The following is a 20,466-nucleotide window of genomic DNA, read 5'->3' as shown; positions in this document are numbered from 1 at the left end:
TAATAATAATAATAAATATAATATAATAAATATACACCATATTTACATTGGGTAAGCTGGTAATATATAGACTGTGATATAGTATTGTAGCATGGTACTTGGATATGTTTGTGAATAAATAATTTTGAATACATCATCTTGCATGGACATCAGAATCTCTATGGAACTTCAAAGTTAGAAAACTACATAAATTGAGAAATAAATATACTTAAACCAAGATGCTCAAAAGAGAACAAGTGTGTTAAGAACTCAATTCCCATCTAAATTTAGTGGAATTTCAGATCTTAACAAAAAAATTCACTTGAAAACCCAGGCTTTGAATGCCATGCCAGATACCTACTTCATTTCAGGAGTCTTTTGTTTTAGGTGTTCCTGAATGAAATAATGAGACATTATTAATCATATCCTGAATGACGGAAGAACTACCTTCCTGTTCCTATGCCTCTTGACACAGGGTACAAGAAGTCTTAATATTCCATACTAGCTTTCACAATTCCTTCCTTCCGTTGTAATATTTCACTTCAATGGTGAATAACGTTTACAATATCAGTAGATTTGCCTTCTCGCAATTAGTAAGCTTCTCAAGAGGGAAAGATTGGCATGCCAGACAATCCAACCTTACGCTGTATTTCATACCTTAAAGCTAACTTCATTTCAACAGAATTCCTCCAGACTTACATAAATCTTGGTGCAAGTCAGCTTTGACCTTAATGAATTTACCCTGACCTGGACAACTATACTAATACAAAAAAACAACACACAGATGTCAAAGATATCTGAAATTTTTTTTTTTCATGTGAAAATCTGTGCTATCTTTAAGCTCCTGAATAATTTCAGTGAATGGTGTTGACTCTTCTATCCTGCGCCTACTTGTTCCTGGATATGGATCAAATGCACATCTTTTCCTGCACAAATTTTAGCTACGTTTGCCAGAGAAACATCAGCATGTCCTGCACAGGAAAAGGACTAGCTCAGAATGTCAACTCATAGCTCCTTATCAGCATGAGTAATGGAGACATTTCCAAAGGTTTAATTCTGAAAAAGCTCCCCAAACTGACAAGCTGCAAATATCATTTTACATCTTTAAAGCTTCCAAACAGTACAGAAATACTGAAAGGCTTCCCCCCCACAACCCGAAATGTTTTCATGCTTTTGTCTTCTCCTGACTGCAGTTTTACAGATCAAACAGGAAACTTGAAAAGGTGAAAAAATACTTCTTGATCATCTCATCCGTGAAGTGCAGACCATGATTTTTATTATTCTGAGTCATCTTTTCCTAAGCATCAAGAAGAAAGCCTGTATTATTGGTATCTACTACATTCACAGGGACAGACAGCGTTTGCTGGATGGCAAACTGTATTTAGAAGTTCAAATCAGCAATAGTTCAATAATTAAAATAACGCTTCTTCAAAATCTGCTCGCAGTAAATTTGCTCATCGCGTTGTAAAACAAGACAGACAAATCAATCTGAACCGAATCATACTCTTGAGTTTATATACGCAGTTTTCAACTGAATACAGAGGAGGATCTGGGGCCAAACATTGAATGAATTTGATCAGGTATTATTTATCACGCAGTAAAAATGTAACACATTTCTGAAAGATTTTCTTTGATGCCTAAATTATCCTTCTCCTCTTTGTTCAAATTAAGTGTGGCTTATATTTCTCATTCCATAGTGTCTGCCACAGAAATTGACCTGGAGGAATATAGTTCCATTTTATTGTTAGTCTCTGTTTTGCTATAAGTGGTCCTTTATATTAAATTAATTTGGCCGAAAGAGTGCCTTTCAGAGTTTGCTTTAGATTTATGCATGCATACACTTTTTTCAAGTTTTATGCTTTTATTGATCAGAAACCAGTAAATTGCTCCAATTAAAGTACAATAAAACAGGATGATGCATTATTTATGAACTGAAGTAACTTTATCTGATGGGATGGTATCTTGCCCCCAGTAAAGCTCAGGTAGTCAACTGTAACAGGGAAATTGTGGCATTCCTGCCAAATGATTCTCATAGAGAAGCTTTTTCACATATATCTTACTGCTCTGCTGCTATTAAAACTATTTTAAGAAGATGTAAGAATCATTTTCTAGCTTGGTAGCTTTAAGTACGTTGGAAGTACAGAGGTTTTTAAAGGCTGAAAAAATTATTATAATGGCTTAGAATAAGTGGATTGTGGTACTGACAATTTTCTCAGACTTTTCTTACTAAAAATAAAAAAATTACATAGTCTCAATCACTAACAAAAAAGATAATGCTTTGAAAGACATATTGTTTCTTCTAGCACTATTTGCTACTTCAGGAAAGTGACATTTTGTTCAGCAAAGTCAATTAACACTTAGTTGAAATCAGAATAAGACTACAAACGCAGAGGGAAAATTTCTTGCTCCTTCCTTCCTTCCCAGAGGAAACATAATCACTGATTAGAGAAGCAAGATCCGATACATAGCCTCATCCTTCTCTCTAAAATTAATTTTCTGAGTGACATTTAATATAGTATCCCTGGCTGTAGAACAATACAAGTAATACTTATCTACATCGCCAGGACAATGTAGAAATTTTAGTAACAAATATTTATAAAGAACTCTTGGATCTGCCAGTAAAGAACAATGCATATGTAAAATACTCTGATGTGTTTGGATAAGCTTTTTAGTTTGTTTACATAGAAAATTTACTTTCTCTAATTATGTTCAGAGAAACCTCAGTAGCATAACTTCAGTGAAATATTTTTCCATTCTGAATTAGAGCTTTTACCTAACTTTTCTTACGGTGTTAAGACTTATGTTTCTACCACTTCCTCATTAAAATTCAACCATATTTCCAGTTAGATTCTGTACAGATGTTTTAGAACGATCAGTCATTTGAGCCTTCTCCAAAGTTGAGATACAGAAGCTGACTAGAAATCTCATATTAAATTTTGAACTTAACAGACTTAAGATAGATGCGAGTTGTTCACTAAAAACAGTTGGGGTGGTAAATGATCTTTCCATTAACATATATTTGTAGTATTTAAGATGTATTGTCTTTTCAGGTATGCAGTCATCATACATAGCTTTACTGTACTCAAACATTACCACACGGATGTAGAATGTAACCTAAAATTACAAACAAGAAGGACTGAAAAACTGCTTTAAAGCCACTACAACATCTCCTGGCAGAGATCACAGAAAGAAAGTGAAAATAAAGTCCTCAACTTTACAGAAAGGTAAAACCTTAAGAACACTCTGAAGAAACACATTTATTGCTACATAATAGAAAAATACTAATCATAACCTCCACTCTCTTAATTAAAGGACAATGATAGTACAGAAGGAATTAAAAGCCACAACAGACAATCCTTCGTAATTAAAATCTTGATAGGACAACTCCTTGTTGATAGTTTGGAAGGGCCACCATTTCAAGTGAGGAAGAAATGTTAACAGTCTGCCGTAGCAGACATTTATGAGCTTGGTTCAACAGAGGCTTAAATAAAATATCATGCCTCAGTAAAACAAACTTCATGAGAAATCAAACTCCAGCGTAACTGTGTTACTCATAGAGTAAACTTCCTTTGTAACTCTGCCCAGTGCATACAAAACGAGTGAAGAAGACTGCGGGTACTGCTCCCTCCTCCCACCTAAGCACACGCTCTGCACCTGCGTTCAGCCTAGCCAGAATCCAAGCCATGAATAACCTCATTGTTTACACTGTTAACAGCCATTCAAAATAGCTCATGCCTCCTCAGCTATAATTAGACATGCGTACATGTAATTTTCTTAACGCATATGCATATATGCTGCAATTACTCCACTAATGAAACAGGCACTTCCCTGGCCCTGGAAAGGTTGTTTGGTAACAGTTCTTCTTTTTAAATTAGTATTATCACACAAAAAGATTATTTTTGGTTGCTATCTATTCAGCCTTTCAGAGAACTGTATTTTCTTTTGGATCTGCTTTCCTAGTTCATTCACTGACTTTTTGAAGAAGATGAGCTTTTTCTATCAGTGTCCAAATGTGTTATTTGGAATTCTGGAATTAAATGTCCTGGCAAAAGGGTGTGCGATCCTCACACACACACAGCGTCCTGACTACAGCAGGACACTGCAGGGACCTTCCTTCACCTGCATGGAAATCTATGTCTAGTCTCTAGGAACGCATGTCCCCTCCCAGGTCAGGAGGTAGATGCCACAGGTGCCCAAACCACATGCTGTAGGAAGACACAGGTGTGCACCAACCCCTTCCCCATCATCCTTGTGTCTCCATTCCCAAAACTCCACGTGCACCACAAGCCAGACAGCCTTTTTGATCTGACTGTGAATCAGTCCAGTCCACACCTTATTTCTTACCTTCTCTCTTTGCAAAGCTTTCTCAAGGGGGGGGGTGGAATCTGCCATCTTGAGGGGGGAAAAGAAAGAAAAGCCTGGGTTTGTTTCTGTACTAGCTTGCTCTGTTCCTTCTGTTCCACCAGGGATTTTCAGTGAAGTCACTCCAAATTCAGACTAGTTGTGAAGTGGAGAAGCAAATAGGCACCTCATAATAACCATATTGTTATCATCACTCATTTTCCAAAGGACAAATTTTTATGGCAAAAACTATGGTTCACTGAAACGTAAAGGTTCACTTGAAACTGCTCATGTTCAGCAGACTTCTGTGGAACTGAAGACAGACAGAACTATATCTCAATTTTTTTGAGAATCACCAGTTTAGGGGCAGAAATGGTAAAGTCCTTGGCAGCTATTAAGTGAAACTGATGGTGTGGTAGTTGACATGAAGATAGCTAGAACATTCATTTCACTCAAGTGCTGCAGCATCTTGGAAGCTTCTAGTCTGCCAGCAATTTCAGTGCCTTCTGGTCTATGAAATAAAACGTAAGCAAACAAATTCCAGACTTCAAGAAACTTCATTCTTATGCCAGCTCTAGTCGTTAGAAATAGTGATGATGTTAAAATCAGAAAATACAGGATGTATCGAAACAGTTTAAATGAAATGTGATCGAAAGGATTAAAATATCAACCAAACAAAATTAATTTTGTGAATGGCTGATTTACTCAATTTCATAAAAATAATTTCTAAGTGTCCCCCAAAAAAATCAAACACCATCATGATAACTACCTGTAAGTCTAGTCCACAGTTTTTACAGTGTTTGTAATAAGAATAATCATAGGAAAAATAAATGCGTAGAAAGGAAGAGGAACTCTCTGAAACGTCCCTGGCAAACATGATTTTTCTTGTTTCAGTTTTGCAGTAGATTTCAATTAACTCCAGCAGATTTTGAATAGGCTGTGCACACACTGAGAGAAAATTCACTCTGCACATACAAAATGCAGACACTCCAAAGAGCGCATCATCCATCATTCAAGCACAAGAATTCTCACGTGAATTTAAACCTGTCAGTCTGCATCTCAGATCTGCATCTCAGCCCTCTGAAAACATAACCCTCTGCATTCGTTGCACTTTGGGGCATTAGCAATGGATCAAAAAATATGTTTTTTAATCACAGTTCACTAGAGTTTAAAGTTTTTCACTATAAATTTAGCTTCATGTGAAACATCCCAGGCTCTGGGATGTTACTTTGTTCAAAAAGCAAAATAAATCCCAATTTCACCCATTCCTAACAGGTCTGAATTTGACTAAATGGGACTAGTAACTTCAGCATGGCAACAGACATCAATTTTCCAAAAAGGAAGACTGAGCTCGGGTAACAATTCAGATATATGAAAGACAGGATTATGAGCTCTGGGCATTTTGTTTCATATGGCACCAGGCTGTAGCCAGGGGCCCAGGAATAAGGAGGCCCTTATAGCAGTACAGCTCAGTGTAGCAAACTGTTAACACCTGGTTGACCTTCCTACACGTAAAATCAACAGTTTCCACATACCTACATACATTTTGCTGATACTACGAGGGACACACCTGTGTACTTTTCCACTGTAACATGTCACCCAGGAAAGCTCTGCCTGGACAACCCCCAGGCATAGATTCAAAGAAATAAAACAGTGAATATAACTTTCCAACAATTACTCCTCACAAGCTTTCACAGCAGCTCATCAGTGAGATATATTAATATGAAATCTATTTTTACACTGGATCATTCAGTAGGGTACAGTCCACATGGAGCACCTCCACATTAAGACCCACATACTAAGCCCAGTTCTTTAAAATACTCCTGCAACAACATTAAATTAGTAAGTGGCTGGTGCAAGGGCATTTAAGCTTAAACATCAGTGCCCATCCACCATTTCCTGGCAGGTTCTAGCCCAAGGGATTGAGCGCACTAAGTTACACGCATCTGATCTGATCACCACTGACATCCTGCCCCCCTGGGGCTGTGACGTTGCAGGGCACACAGCCACCCCAGGGAGAAGACCAGAGTGGGCCCCCTGGACAAAGAAAACATTCAGTCTTGAAATCTCTCTTTTGTTAAATTCAACAGCAGTTAAATTCATAGCACTGCCTCTCAGGATGTTCCACAGAGAAATGATAGAAAGCTTAAGAAAAGCTGTTATTAATAAAATAATGAGAGTTTCCCTTCAAATTATTTTTTCTTTCTCTCCTCTTTCTTTTCCCTAGCTCTTGGGACAGTCTCATAGGCCAGTGGTCTCCAAACACCTTTGATCACACACACCATCATTAAAAAATGTCTGAGCACACACTCCCAAAGTATGTATATAATTTATCTATTTATAAATTACATGCATCTACTACTGAAGGTCTAGTATTTTCTTCCCACATCCCAGTGGATTTCACTGCACAGCCCCTGTGACGCACGCACCCCACTTTGGAGACCACTGCCACAGGTAAAGTGCAGTTCCAGGTGCACTACAGTGAACCTCTGAAGTTTTCTATGTAAGAAGGAAAGTCTGAAGAGGTATAGCATACCAGCTCAAATATCCTGCAGTTAGAATCATAGAATAGAATCACAGTATCATTAAGGTTGGAAGTTCTTGCTCTCTGCACACTTTCTTTTATTATACACCATCTATAAACCCACAGATGAGAACAAAGCATACCTCCGGACACAAAACTCACTTTGATTGTGACTTAAGTAATGCTTGTCATTAAAAAAAGTTCAGTAATAATTCTACAGTGAATTCTCTCAGCCTAATAATTAAAATAGATTAATAGTGAAGACAAAATTAATTTTCCAGTATCTCTCTCCTCCTTTTGTCTCTGACTGAATGCAAGCAAAAATCCAAAAGGAACAAAAGTACATTTATTTTTAACAGGGGAAAAAAAAAAAAGAAATAGTACTAAAAACAGAGTATGGTAAATGCAGTCAATGTGAGAATGTTGGATTTAACAGTCTCTGTGGCTGCTATAGTTATTAATCCATCTCTCTCGTGTAGTCATTCAAGCTATTGCAGTTTTGGTATTGGGCATGAAGCTGGCTATGCGAGAAAGACATTTCTTGTGGTTAAGCTAGGATCGGGATTTCACTGGAAAACAAAAGTGAGGGTCAGAAAATACTTAGCTATCTTAGAAAACCCCAAAATGTTCAGTGGTCGTGGACACAGAAGATTTTTATTGATATAATAAAAAATAAACTTCTCTGCTTCTTGAAGTTCAAACACCAAAAGAAGATTATGAAACACTTTTTTACAGATCTTTTTCTTACCTAATAATCACACACTGATTTTCTCTGTCAATAATCATGTTTCTGTACATGCTGTCTGCAAGAGCATAAATATGCGGTGGGTTTTCATATTGTGCCCAGGAGAGGAAATAGAGAATAATTTTTCAACAGAGCATTAAACAACGCAGAAAGAGCAATATAAATTTTTATTTAAATTGGAAGAATTATTTTCCTGGAAAAACAATTCTGAGTTCCACTTTATATTGAATTTTCCCCAGGAATTTTTTTGTTCGTTTAATAAAAACAAACCAAAGTCTCTGGGTTTTGTTACTGATCTTTCTCTCATCCATAATTTTCTCCTAAACTATCGTAAACACCCTGTTCTAAAAATGGTCTGTGTTTGAAATATATTACTTGTCCAAGAGAAACTCACATAATTTAAGTCTATTCCACCAGTGGTCATATGCTAACAATAAACTACCTAAACCACTATCCAGAGCCTGGTGCCATATGTCTCATTTTCATCCACTGAGTCCATTCAAACCGAATGGTTTCCCAAATCTATGGACATGCCCAACTCGAACAGAGTGGGAAACTGAATTTTAAGTCCCTAACGTCCTTGTGCTGACTCACTCTTCAAGCTATATTTTCAAAAGTGGCATCTAATTTTGGCATCTCAATTTTTTTATTGTTCTTGTCCAGTTTGAGAGTTCTCAAGTCATAGCCTCCAAATCCACTAATGGCCATTTTGTATTGTGCACTACACTTTAAGCATACAATAGCTCAAAAACTGCCTTTGCAGGAGGAGGGACATGTCAAGGAGAGAAACCTGATATGGATTAGAGTTAATCAATACAAGTATTTTCTTGAAATACTAATCCTATGTTCCAGGGAATTCAATTCGAAGACTCAATATATGGTAATGGATATCAGCCAAGTTCTCCCAGGCTAGTAAAACGCCACCAAAACCCAGAAACAAATGCTTCCAAGAGTTTAACCATGTAGAATAATATTTACATGCCCCTGAATACTGCAGTACATTTTACACTGCTTTACTTACTGCTCCTTGGTACATTTCAATTTCCTTTTCCCCAAAATATGGCATTTGCTTGAAAGGATTCACAGAGATTAATACAGAGCCAATATATGTCTGTATTCAAAAGAAGTTAAGGTAACTACAGTTTCATAAAGTATTATCTTACCACTAGTGACTGCCAAATAACTTTTCCATCTATTACATAGTACAGCACAGCTTCAAATAATAGTAAAAAACCCCACAGCTTACAACAATTCTTAATAAAAATTAAATTAGCAGGCTCACACAAATATAAACATATCATTCAATGGGATACTTTCATATTATCAAAATATTTATTTTAGGACAAGCTAAGTATAGAAACATGTATTAGAGGCCCAAACATGACACACCTTGAATAAAAATACAGAAAGGAAATGGCATATTTAAACTGTTTTACTCCTTTGTAACTGAGGACGTCATATTGTCAGTATTAGAAAAGATTGTTTTGACCTTTGCAGAATATAGTATAGTGACACATTCTGATCTCACAGAGATAGTGCTGAGCACACACAGTCGGATGGAAACAGCCGCTACTGAGCTAAATTGGACAATTACTCAGCTATACGTACTAGTGGGGGAGCTAAGGGAATTAGGTAATTCAGTATGTGGTGTTATGAGTGTAACTATTAACAGTCCCTAGGAGTCTTATCCTGCAGGCTGCCCTACAAGAAGACACTCAGTTTCAAGCTATTATTAGTCCCAGAAAGCTTTTTTGCAACATTTTGAATGTTAGTATTTCACCGTTCTGCATTCAGCTGCACATGTACTTGCATTTACAAAATGCTTCAGAAACCTTTGGAATTAGAATTGCAGTGTACATCTATGAAGAAACTCATACTACTTTACAGGCAGGACTGGTTCATTGAGCTGGGGGTTAGCAGTGTACCCTTGTCAATGAGTCCAAGATGTTGTTCTGCAGGTTTCATTTAACAATCTGGAACTGTTCATAGGCAAACTTACTATCTAAGCTTTCCGTACAAAAGTAGGAAAATTAACAAATTTATCCTGCTGGATTATCCTGCATAAGAATCTATTATTGTGGTGCCATAGCACAAAATGGTAACATGTTAGAGAAGAAGTATAACTCAGTGAACATAATTTCTGTATTGTTAATTTGAAATGCTTTCTTCATACATTTTTAAATTTAATTCAAAGGAGAGTGACAACATCTGGGTCTCGAATATAATAAATCAAGCATTCATTGTATCAGTATAAACATCCAAAGCAACAGTTTTCTGTTGGTAAACAATACCAGCATTTTCTGGGATGATTCGGTAATCTCTATGCAACGTAGCACAGAGAAATGTTCATTCATGGGTGGACATACAAACAATTGAAAGATTCAAGAGATGATCTCCATTTTAGAATGAAAGGCCTTCGCAGAACTGCAAAAGGAGTCTTTTCTCCCTACACAAAGGAATTATAATGCTTTAAAAGAAGACTCTGATCCCCCATGTGACCACAAGTCCCCTTGGAAAACATACTTATTCGTGCTTCAGTGGAAAGACTGTCTCCATGCTAATCTCACTTATTTTTTATAAGAAAAAAAGCATAAAAGCGTTTCTTCAGCACAGCGCACTGAAGACTTTGTGAATGTACTGTATGGAAGATGCAGCGTTCCACAGGGACAAAAGCGCTCGTGTTACTAACAGGAAGAGCACTATAGTTTGCCCCAACGCTATAGTTTGACAAATATTGTGCAACTTTATCATGTTTCTACTTTATTGAACAGAGGATCCAAACCCATGTGCACACACATATTAAAAATGCATCCTGCAGTTTGGGATGGAAATGTCAGCACAACTGCAACATTAATTTTCCTCTATCAGTCCTTGCTAAATTGAGCTGCTACTTAGCTCTTAACCATCTGAATATATGGGAATAGCCAGGAGATGTTATATTTCCTTCCCTTTCTGCTAAAAGAAGTTAAACTCTTCAAGGAAACTATTCTCCAGATACAACTAGGAAGTATGAAAACCTGGCTACAGCAGAAGAAGAAACAGTATCACTTTCTAGTACATAATCATATTGACTAGTGTTCACCAAATTCATTATTGCCGCTCATGTTACATTGTGAAAGCTAAAAATGAAATAATGACTATTCTTATCTCAAGGAATTCCTTTCATAGGAAATGTTTTTAAAAAAAAGCAAACCTTTCGTGCTGAAATCTGTTTTTCTTGTTAGGTTATATGTTCAGGTATTTAAATCTTTCATGTTTTCTATGATTAATGAAAGAAAATTTTAAAGTGTGAACACTGTAGATTTACAGAAGTTCACATGTTCACCTGTTCCATCAGCCAATGATACACAGTATTAACAATTCCAGAATAAGTTGTAAATGGAGTTATGTCACAAATGCTATTTTGAAAAGCATTAGAATTTGGGAGGTATAGAGGACAACATGGTATCAAGACACGTATATATGCCTTAAACCTATTAATTCTTGCTCTTGGAAGTAGCATTACTGCAGTAGCTTCAGGGGTCACGTGGATATATAAATATATGGAGCTACAGGCCTATCTTCAACAATGACAAGAACAATTCCAAATATCAAAAAGAGTACCTTAAAATAATTTTTCAGATCTTAATTTCAACCCTCATAATTAGCTCAATTTACAAAACATTTTGTGTAATCTCAGGTGAACTGTCACATAAAATACTCAGCATCTTTGAGTAATCTGCTTAAATAGAATACATACACATAATTAGTTTCACATTGGCTCAGCAAGTCCACAGGGCCCCGCTAAAAACAACACTATAAAGGATACAAAAATATAATCATCCATGTATCGTTTCTTTAGGTTCTCCACTATGGAATCCTCTGTGATTTTGGAAAGAAGGACCATATCATCCACTCCACTGTGCTTGACATTGTGGCTCTGCCAGTGGTATCTGTAGTGTCCTTTGCTGCCCTGCAGAAAAGCACAATAAGCATCAAAAAGGTTACTACGTTTCTTGTTAGTATTAAATAACTGACAACAATCTATTCAAATTACAACTTCCAAAATATTTTTCTTTCCTTGAATTCCATTCCTTGATCCAGGCATTATATAAAAGCATACATAAAAGACATCAACTGACTTGCCTCTGAACTATTAAAGAATTGCACTGCCCTCAAAAATTAGAAGGTAATTCCATGGGGTTTTGTAAATGTCTACACAGAGAAGGGATTTCAGATGGCAGACATTTCTAAATCTAGCAGAAAAAAACTATTATTCCAACTGAGATGCAGTTATTGGAAGCTAAGGATGCAAAAATTACACTCCTACAGTGCAACTATTAGTAGTGAGGATAATTACCACCTGAACTATTAAATCAGGTACAGTGGATTCTCCATCCTTTACAGTCTTTTAAGTCAAACCTGCACATATGCTGTTACTCAAATCGAAGCTGTGAGCCTGATGCAGTAAGTATTCAGTGATGTTCTGCAGATTATGTTACGCGCTTGTCGGCTGCATGTCTTAACACTCCCTTTTGATCTGTTAGTCACCATGCTTAACTGACATCTATGTAGATATTCTCTCCCCACACTTAGAGATTACTATTTCAGGATGCTACTGAAAACTTGTGACATTTCAAGCTGTACCACTTGAAATCAAAATCTGTTTTTTTCCAGCTGATTTGAACAGTAGTTAGGTTCTATGGATACACCCACAAACAAATTTAAATCCAGTCTAGATCAGTGCTATTAATTCAGCTATAAATCTGCTATCCAAACCCAAACCTATTTTCTGTAGGCTGGCAGATAATGTTAATGGAGTTCTGCCCTCTTGCCTTTTCATACTTTAATTTTTGTTTATGCAATACCGAAATTAGTGATGCTGGAATTCACACATTTTACACTGAGAAGTTATCGAGTATGCTGTCAAGGAAGATGTGACCAACAAAATGGCAATTCTGTGTATTTCCCTCATTTTTTAATACCACAATTTCAAACAATGTGATTTAGCTATACTGCTCTCATGTATGTTATGGGATCAAGTCATATTCATCAGAATACAAGCAATTTATTATTATAAAGTATTCTGCAGAATAAAATAATGCGTAACTTTACAGATTAAATAAGAAAATTCAGGTACTCTGAACACTTTGGCTGCACTCAAGTATTTTGAAATGGGACATTAGCAATTTACAGAGGTGCAACTTTTGTGTGTACACACTTCCGCACTAGCAAATGACCTATGCAACTGTACTAACACAAAAGTGCATCTGCCGAATTGTTTCCTCATGTAAACAGTCAAGCACTTGCACCAACACCAAGCATAGGAGTGGGAACTACAAATGGAGTTAGGGGAGCACAAGGTTCTTATTTTAAGCTGGGCTGGCTAAAAATGTTCATTAAACTAGTCTCAGACCACGTTTTTCCACAAACTTCATCTACTAGGGGGAAAACCCAACAAAAACTAATGAAGACACAGGTCTAATGCATAATGTATATTAGCAAATGGAGTCAGGCCTATAGGTTAGCCTCACCTCAACTTGACTGACATAAAAACCAAGAACCAACTGGATTTTTATCTCAAGTTAAATTAACTTGCACTAAAATCAGACCCATTTTACTACTCCAGACAGCACAGAACTTGTAGGCTTTATGTGTGTTTTCTATTAAGTCTCCAGTCATTGCTACCACTGATGCAGCTTCATCACTGCTAACAACGCTGAAGAACAGTTGCAAACTGTTAAAGGCAAAGAATGCCTTTAATTATAGTATAGCAGAGGTAAATATGTCTGAAAACACATAATTTAAGAATTTTTCTTGAACATCCACAACCTTACATGAGCTTCAAAAAACCAATAATCTTAAACTAGCTTAGTTCGCTAAAACCACATAATTTCAGCATTTTTCTTCACCATCCACAACCTTACATGAGCTTCAAAAAAACAATAATCTTAAACTAGCTTAGTTCGCGTGAACCTTGTCAATTTTATATTTGCATAATAGAAGCAGTGATCTGGAAGCACTGAGAAAATGAAGGAACCAATTAATTTTTGGAAATTCTTATAAAACATGTGACTGAAAAAAATCAGTTAAAGTCAGGTTATTGAAGAAAACAGAAGTTCAACAGAGAAGCATAATTTCCTTCAGTGTACTCATCAGCTATTTATGATATTACACTTGGAAAAAGGAACTGGCAGGATGGACAAAAAGGTAAGAGTATCAAAATAAATACAGAGAATTACATTCTTCACAAAGCTATACAGAATGTGGTTTAGTATCAGATAATAGAGTAAGCTACAGAAAATGTCTAAGAAATGAGAGTGGGGAAAAAAACCAAGCTTTCCATTAGAAGCTATGGCTTCAGACCTAGTAAATTCAATGAGAAGAGGACAAAGCTCACAAAGCCATGGGATATATGGAAAATGTGCACGCAGTTTGCAAAACAGCAGGCTTTATAAAAGTCAGTGACTGTTGTAAGACTGTAATTAAGCCACACACACTACCAGGCCAAAGGGTTCTTTCCCAAGAGCAATGTGAACCAGCACGCAAGCAAGAGGGGCAGCGTCAGGAAGGCTCAGCTTGCCCTGAGAGCAGCTCTCCCCAGCGCTTACACACTGCTTTAATGTGCAGCTGTAATCAAATCTGAGTAGCACGTACAGCCAAATGGAAAAGCATGCAGAGAGATTTAATAAAAAGGCAGCAGCCTAAATATCCAAGAAAGCAATAGCATGGAAGACAGCTGAGAGTGGTAGCACTAAGTAGTTCACATTAATATTGTATCACATTTTAAATGGCAGTTTCTATCAGTAGTTTGGGATTACTTTTTTCACTTAAAGCATGGCCTTACAGGCAAATATAGAGAAGCAGCGAATCATCACCAGAGTATTGTCAGACTTCTCCCTAGGATCTAGAAATAAGCCCAAGCTTTGATAGTACCTAACTGCATCTGTGGTTAAGTTTTGCTCTCACTGTCCCTTCTCCAGGAACCTAACACCAGTAGGATGGCCACGTGCAGTGGCTAGTACCTCCTTGGTCTGGGCAACAAAACAAGGAGTGCTGTTTCTATAGGACACTACCTACCCCCAAGTTCTTGCTCTTCCAAGCATGAATGATAACTACAATCTAACCTGAATTTATCAACTTCAGCCACTTCCAACTGGTACTATAACCATGTCCAGCTAACAGTTAACTGTTTTTTATATAGTTTTGAAATAATTAAAAAAAAAAAATCTTCCTGTCATAGATCATCTGAAAAAACTCCACATCATAGCAGTTGTAAAAGCAACTTGTCATATTTCTCCAGGTTGTGTATTTCCTAAAGGTCAAGGATATATACGTAAAAATTACAATGCTTTCCAACTGCCCACATTGCAAACACTCGTGATTTGTTCTTATTGCACATTTCTTGAAAACATAACCTTTATTTTAGCTAAAGCTTTCTGCCATCCACATAAAAATGCAGTACTCTAATCTGGAGATAATTTACACCTGAGCTAGTTACCTGGTGTCCACCTTCACTTGAACCTGCTTTGCAGGGCCAACTCAGGCTACTTCACTCAGCTGCTAATTGTCCTCTGTTGCCCTTCACACAACATGCTTTCCCCTCCACCGCTCTCCACCTGCTCAGGGACAGGTCAGGTCTTCTGGGGCTGACCAGGAACTTCAGAGACAGCAGAACAAGGGCCAGTAGAGATGCCCCACACCCCCATGTCAGCACTAGCCACAGCGTGGGCTCAGTAACTCAAACAGAGCTCCACAGTGGCGTGGCAAGACCTGGGCGAACAGAGAGGCTCAGAGCTTGCGGTCCATCCCTGGGCCTAGCCATGCAGTTTGGATGTCAGCAAGTAGCAACTTGGCTTCTCTTAGGTTTTCTCAGTGAAAGATGTGATCTAACTGTACAATAAATAAGCAAATGGAAGTCTTTGTGTCAGCACTAACAATGCCTAAGCAGCTGAAAAAAGATGAGCTTGGCAGATTAGGAAAAGTACAAAAAACCAAAAACACATCAACAGCCTGCTAAAAGCCACAGAAGTGGAAACACCAGTGTTGAACAACCTGGCTGCCAGGCCTCCTTCAGGCTCTCCCTGAGCTTCAAACCCAGCACCTGACTCTGCACAAGGAAATGGAGGCTGGGCTGGCAACGCTGGAATTAAAGGCATGTACTGCATTGCTCTCAGCTGTTATTATTCATTTGGTTGATGACCAAAGATGACCCTGTGAGCTAGGAGCCTCCTGTTTCCGAGCCATGCTGCTTCAGGAGCGCATATACAGTTACCACCTGGCTAGAGACTAGGCAGCACTGTCCTCTCCACCTCAACAACTTTATCTTCAGCATCAAAACAATCAAGACTCTAAAGAACGTAAAAAATTAATTCTACTCTTTGTACAGCTCCCTTAACACCCACTCGTTAACAGATTAAGACAATTGCTACATTAATACCAGGAGAGGGGATGTAAAATACTTTCTATGTGCTAAATACTGTCTATACTTTCTGTACTACTTTTGGTATTATATGGTTAAAGCATATTATTGTTTTGTTTGGAATGAATAATAAATATTGATGAGACATTTATTTACAGAACATTTTTTTTGCTGCCCTCCACCTTGTGTTACAATAACAACTGCTGGTTTCTTATATTTGCCTTTATTATTGTTTGTATATTTTTACATTATCCTAAGCAACACCTATTTGATGTGGCTATAAAAAGATTAAGTGATGCTGTGTCACAACACAGTTTTCCTTTAAGTGGAAAAAAAAGTAAATATTTTTGTATTTCAAGCTGTTTAAAAATAGCACGTCTAAAAATAAAGCACCAAAAACAAGGGATCAGAAGAGACTATATATTCTGCCCCTGAGAGAGAGCTTTGTTTCTCTCTCTCCATCAGAACTCTGTCTAAACTACAACAACCTATATGCCGTAAATAATTATTCTTGGTTCCCACAAAGAGAAAAACTGCCATCCTGAATCTCTGACAGCTTTTTTCAGTAGCAAACATCAATCTTCCATCACAGTGCAGAAGGGATTCTCAGCCTCCAGGAGGGAGTAAGACTGTCAAATGATCACAAGCACGACCTTTTCTTTCCCTTTTCAGCTATGACAGAGTACTATTGCATAAAATCCTTATAGTTGTGGAGGCATGTGTCTATCTACTCAGATTAGTATTATGAATACAATACTAAATGATACACAGCCATCATCTTAACCAAAGATGTCACAAAACTGACAAAGCTGCACACCATTTACTCTACACCTGACATCAATGCTTCTACCAACGGAGGCATATCACTGGTCTCATACATGCATAATTTGTAACAGTTTTTCCATCTAACAAGAAAAAAAAAGAAAACTTTTTGCAATGATATCGTCCATCAAAATAGCAAACTTTTATAATCCACTTTCACGTATTTCTATAAAGTAGAAGAGTCTGCTGTTCTCAGTAGAGAATATTGCAGAAATACTTAATGTGAATTTTGGTCCTCAACTGGGATAATCAAAACTGAGATAATCAAAACTGAGAAGCCATAGTAGGCAAAAATGCTCTGAAATAGCTCTTGTATATCTAATGTTAGAAAAAATAGAGATATTGGCTGCAATGATGTGACCATATTTCAGAAAGGAAATTAAAGGAAGACAGCAGAAGCAGCTAGATGGACAAAGATAAAGGCAAATTATTTAAATTTAACATGAAGGAAATATTAAGGGAGACAAAAAGCAGTGCTTTAAGATTTGAGGAAATAGCAAAGCAAAAGTATTGAGCATCTAGCAGCAGGACAGACATTTTATACAGAGAGCTAAAAATACCAAAAATGTATTAAGGAACGGAAACTACTAGCAGGTTAATATCCCCAAAACCACAGCTGTGGAAATAAAATACTGAGAAAAAGATTTCTAGGGGGAAAAGTCATCAGTTCTCACTGTTTGCTCTCAGACAGGGATGGATTCAGCCCAATATGACTAGAAGGACTGACTCCAGAGCTGGTTACAGGCTGCGGGAGATCCCAGTTGCCCAAAAGCTTGCTCCCATCAGCTCCTGTGCGGTGGTGCCGGCCCCGGAAGGGCCTGGCGCCGGGGCAGCTCCCCACCATCACCTCCCTGCTCTGGGCTCTGGAGCCAGGGAGCAGCCGTGTCTCTAGGTCCCTACAGCCAATGCCGGCGCGGCTGGGGCCGGGAGGAGGGGAAGAGACAGGATCTAGAGCCTGCTTACCTGAATAGCAAATACATTCTTGTAACACAACACAAGTTACGGGAACGTGAGACGTCTACAGGGCATACACATTACGCTCATTTTCAGGAGTCAGGAAAGACATCAGCATTCTTGTCAGATAAATAACAGAACATTACCAAAATAAAAGTTACTTCAGTGTTTGACTGTGAGGATCAGGTATTGCATGAGTATTCATTTTCACTAATATTTTCAAAAGGCACAGCTACTTGACAGAACAAAGTAAGGATGGGAAGGAGCTTAAGAGCAGATCATGCTAACGTTGTAAGTTTTTGACACAACGTACAGAGACAGTGGGCAGATACTAGAAAGTAGTTAATGAACTGTAAATTCATGTTTGCTTACCCTACAGCTTTTTGGGTGGCTGTGGCCTAATGTTCCAAGAAATAATCTTCTCAAGGAAATGCAATACTGTTAACTACTTAATATGGTTGACTTGCTCTTAGATATTAACTGCCTTATTTGACTTATTGAGCAGTCTCCAGAGCTGTTCTAAGTTTGACTTGTTCCTCATGGCATGAGTAGCAAAATTTCCTGTGACTGTGATGGATTAAGGATAGGCCTTGCAATAGCAACATTTAGTCAATAAGTGCATATGCGCGCGCACCCCCCATTCCAATCGTTTCACTGAGCAGCATCCATGCACACTAACTCTTGATCTGTAAATTGTATATGCAGTTTGCATCTGTATATACTTATTGTGCAAGTTAAGGAAATGCAAGAGAACAATTAGAACAAACAAGTTTCACCTTGGCTTTATCAGCCCTTAATATATAATAAAGCTTTTATATGTCACTCTTGTCCATAAAAAACAGGTTTCAAAGGGGTTTGTGCAATCATACATCTTACATGTAATACTACAAAATACTGTACATTTTAACCCAAACTTGCTATCACAGTTCCATAGAGTATTAAAATTCATTTTGGCACCTGTACAATATAGGGGCATATATATGTATGTGAACTTTTTCTTCCCCCCTTCACCATCATTACAAAAAAAAGGATGGGTGCTGGTTCCTCCTCCTGATATATCCCTGGAGAAGAGATGCTCTGAGATTATTTGCATACCACCTCCCCCAAAATGCTACATAGCAACTGGGATCTCAGAGGCCAAAGATCACAAGATTTTCCACAGCTGCAATGCCCCCAAAGTCTCCTCCACCCCTTCAGGAACAAGAACTTTTTTTCTTTTCTTTTCTTTTTTTTTTTTTGTGTTTTGTTTTCTTTGTTTTTTAAAACAACAGAAAACAATTTGTCTATGATGAATTTATTCTGAGTCTTCCTCTGTGTGTCACATTTACAAAAAATATTATGGTCTTTAACTGAAATATGTAGTTTGAAAACTCAATCAGTAAATTCAGACAAAATGCCACTGCCTCTCCTATAGCATCAGACTGAAAATATTTTTCCTTGATCATCCTGAAACTCAGTAACAAACTGCAGTCAACTGGGAGCTTACCATCTGGTTTCCAGAGAGAGGAATCTCAGAACAGCATGACTCAGAAGCTCTATGCATGGACCAGTGTCTCACATATGCACTGTTAGAAGACAGCATTTTCATGCTGTGTGGTACATGCTATTTTGGTGCCAGCTGAAGTTTTTGGAGAAAGTAAAACCAGTGGCATATTACAATAATGCCATCCCAGCCATGTCCTGCTCTAGCTGATGTCAGTGCTCACTTCCCTGCCCCGTCTCCCAGCTTTTGGAATCTCAGGCTTTAGCACCAAACCATGCTCACAGGCCACAATCACCCCAGTGAATTCCTTTCTGCTCAGTCACCACCCTCTTTGTACGGCTGCACATGAATAGCAGTTGGAAGTCTCTCTGCCTTTCCCCCCTTCTACTGACCCTTTGTTTCATGGTAAAATGAAGGTATTTCTTTCCTCATTAGACTGATACTGCTAAGACATTAACCTGAGAGTTTAAGAGCAAAGTCTGTCCCCAGCAGTACCCCTGGTTGATGGCTTTGTGACAGAGGGTTTCTGACCACTCTTGGAAGCACCCAATTACTCTTTTACAAAGACAATTCAGGGATGGCTGTTCCCATCAGCAGACTAAGGGCACATCGATTCTGCAGTTCACCAAGTTAGCTGGTGAAAGCAGTTTAATGGCTGGTTAGCCCAGACTCTCCACGTATCGCCTTCCTGTATCACACCACTCTATTTTCCACAAAGATACAGAGGTCTTAATAGAGGACAGCTACAGCATCTCCTCAGATCTAATCACCTGGCACACAAGTGTGCATTTAGTAGCACAACCAGTAGATAACTGCTATTGCTCACTCCTTTGGGCACCTCAGGATCTGCCTTTGCTATTTCACTAATGCATACAAAATTGCTGCACGGGGCGGGGGGAAGAGAATGCTCAGTAGTCTTAAACTGAATTATACAATTTTTCTTTGTTATAGAATCATAGAATAGTTTGGTTGGAAGGGACCTCTAAAGGTCATCTAGTCCAACCCCCCTGCCGTGGGCAGGGACATCTTCAACTAGAGCAGGTTGCTCAGAGCCCCGTCCAACCTGACCTGGAATGTTTCCAGGGATGGGGCATCCACCACCTCTCTGGGCAACTTGGGCCAGTGTTTCACCACCCTCAGCATCAAAAATGTCTTCCTTATAGCTAGTCTGAATCTACCCCCCTTCAGTTTAAAGCCATTCCCCCTTGTCCTGTCGC

General features: G+C 38.1%; 1 protein-coding gene across 1 annotated transcript in view; it reads right to left on the bottom strand.

The window, feature by feature from the left end:
* Window positions 1–20,466, bottom strand: part of MYO1E (myosin IE) — an 80,547-nt gene that overhangs the window by 51,244 nt on the left and 8,837 nt on the right. Inside the window, 5 exon segments of the mRNA XM_009280442.2 lie at window positions 7,568–7,688; window positions 8,612–8,700; window positions 11,398–11,541; window positions 16,841–16,895; window positions 17,487–17,775. Of these exon segments, the coding sequence (XP_009278717.1) occupies window positions 7,568–7,688; window positions 8,612–8,700; window positions 11,398–11,541; window positions 16,841–16,895; window positions 17,487–17,775 (698 nt within the window).

Source organism: Aptenodytes forsteri, unplaced genomic scaffold, assembly GCF_000699145.1.
Source record: "Aptenodytes forsteri isolate BGI_AS27 unplaced genomic scaffold, ASM69914v1 Scaffold83, whole genome shotgun sequence".
Classification (NCBI taxonomy): domain Eukaryota; kingdom Metazoa; phylum Chordata; class Aves; order Sphenisciformes; family Spheniscidae; genus Aptenodytes; species Aptenodytes forsteri.
Note: the sequence above shows the minus strand (reverse complement) of the source record. Positions and strands in the feature narration are given on the sequence as shown.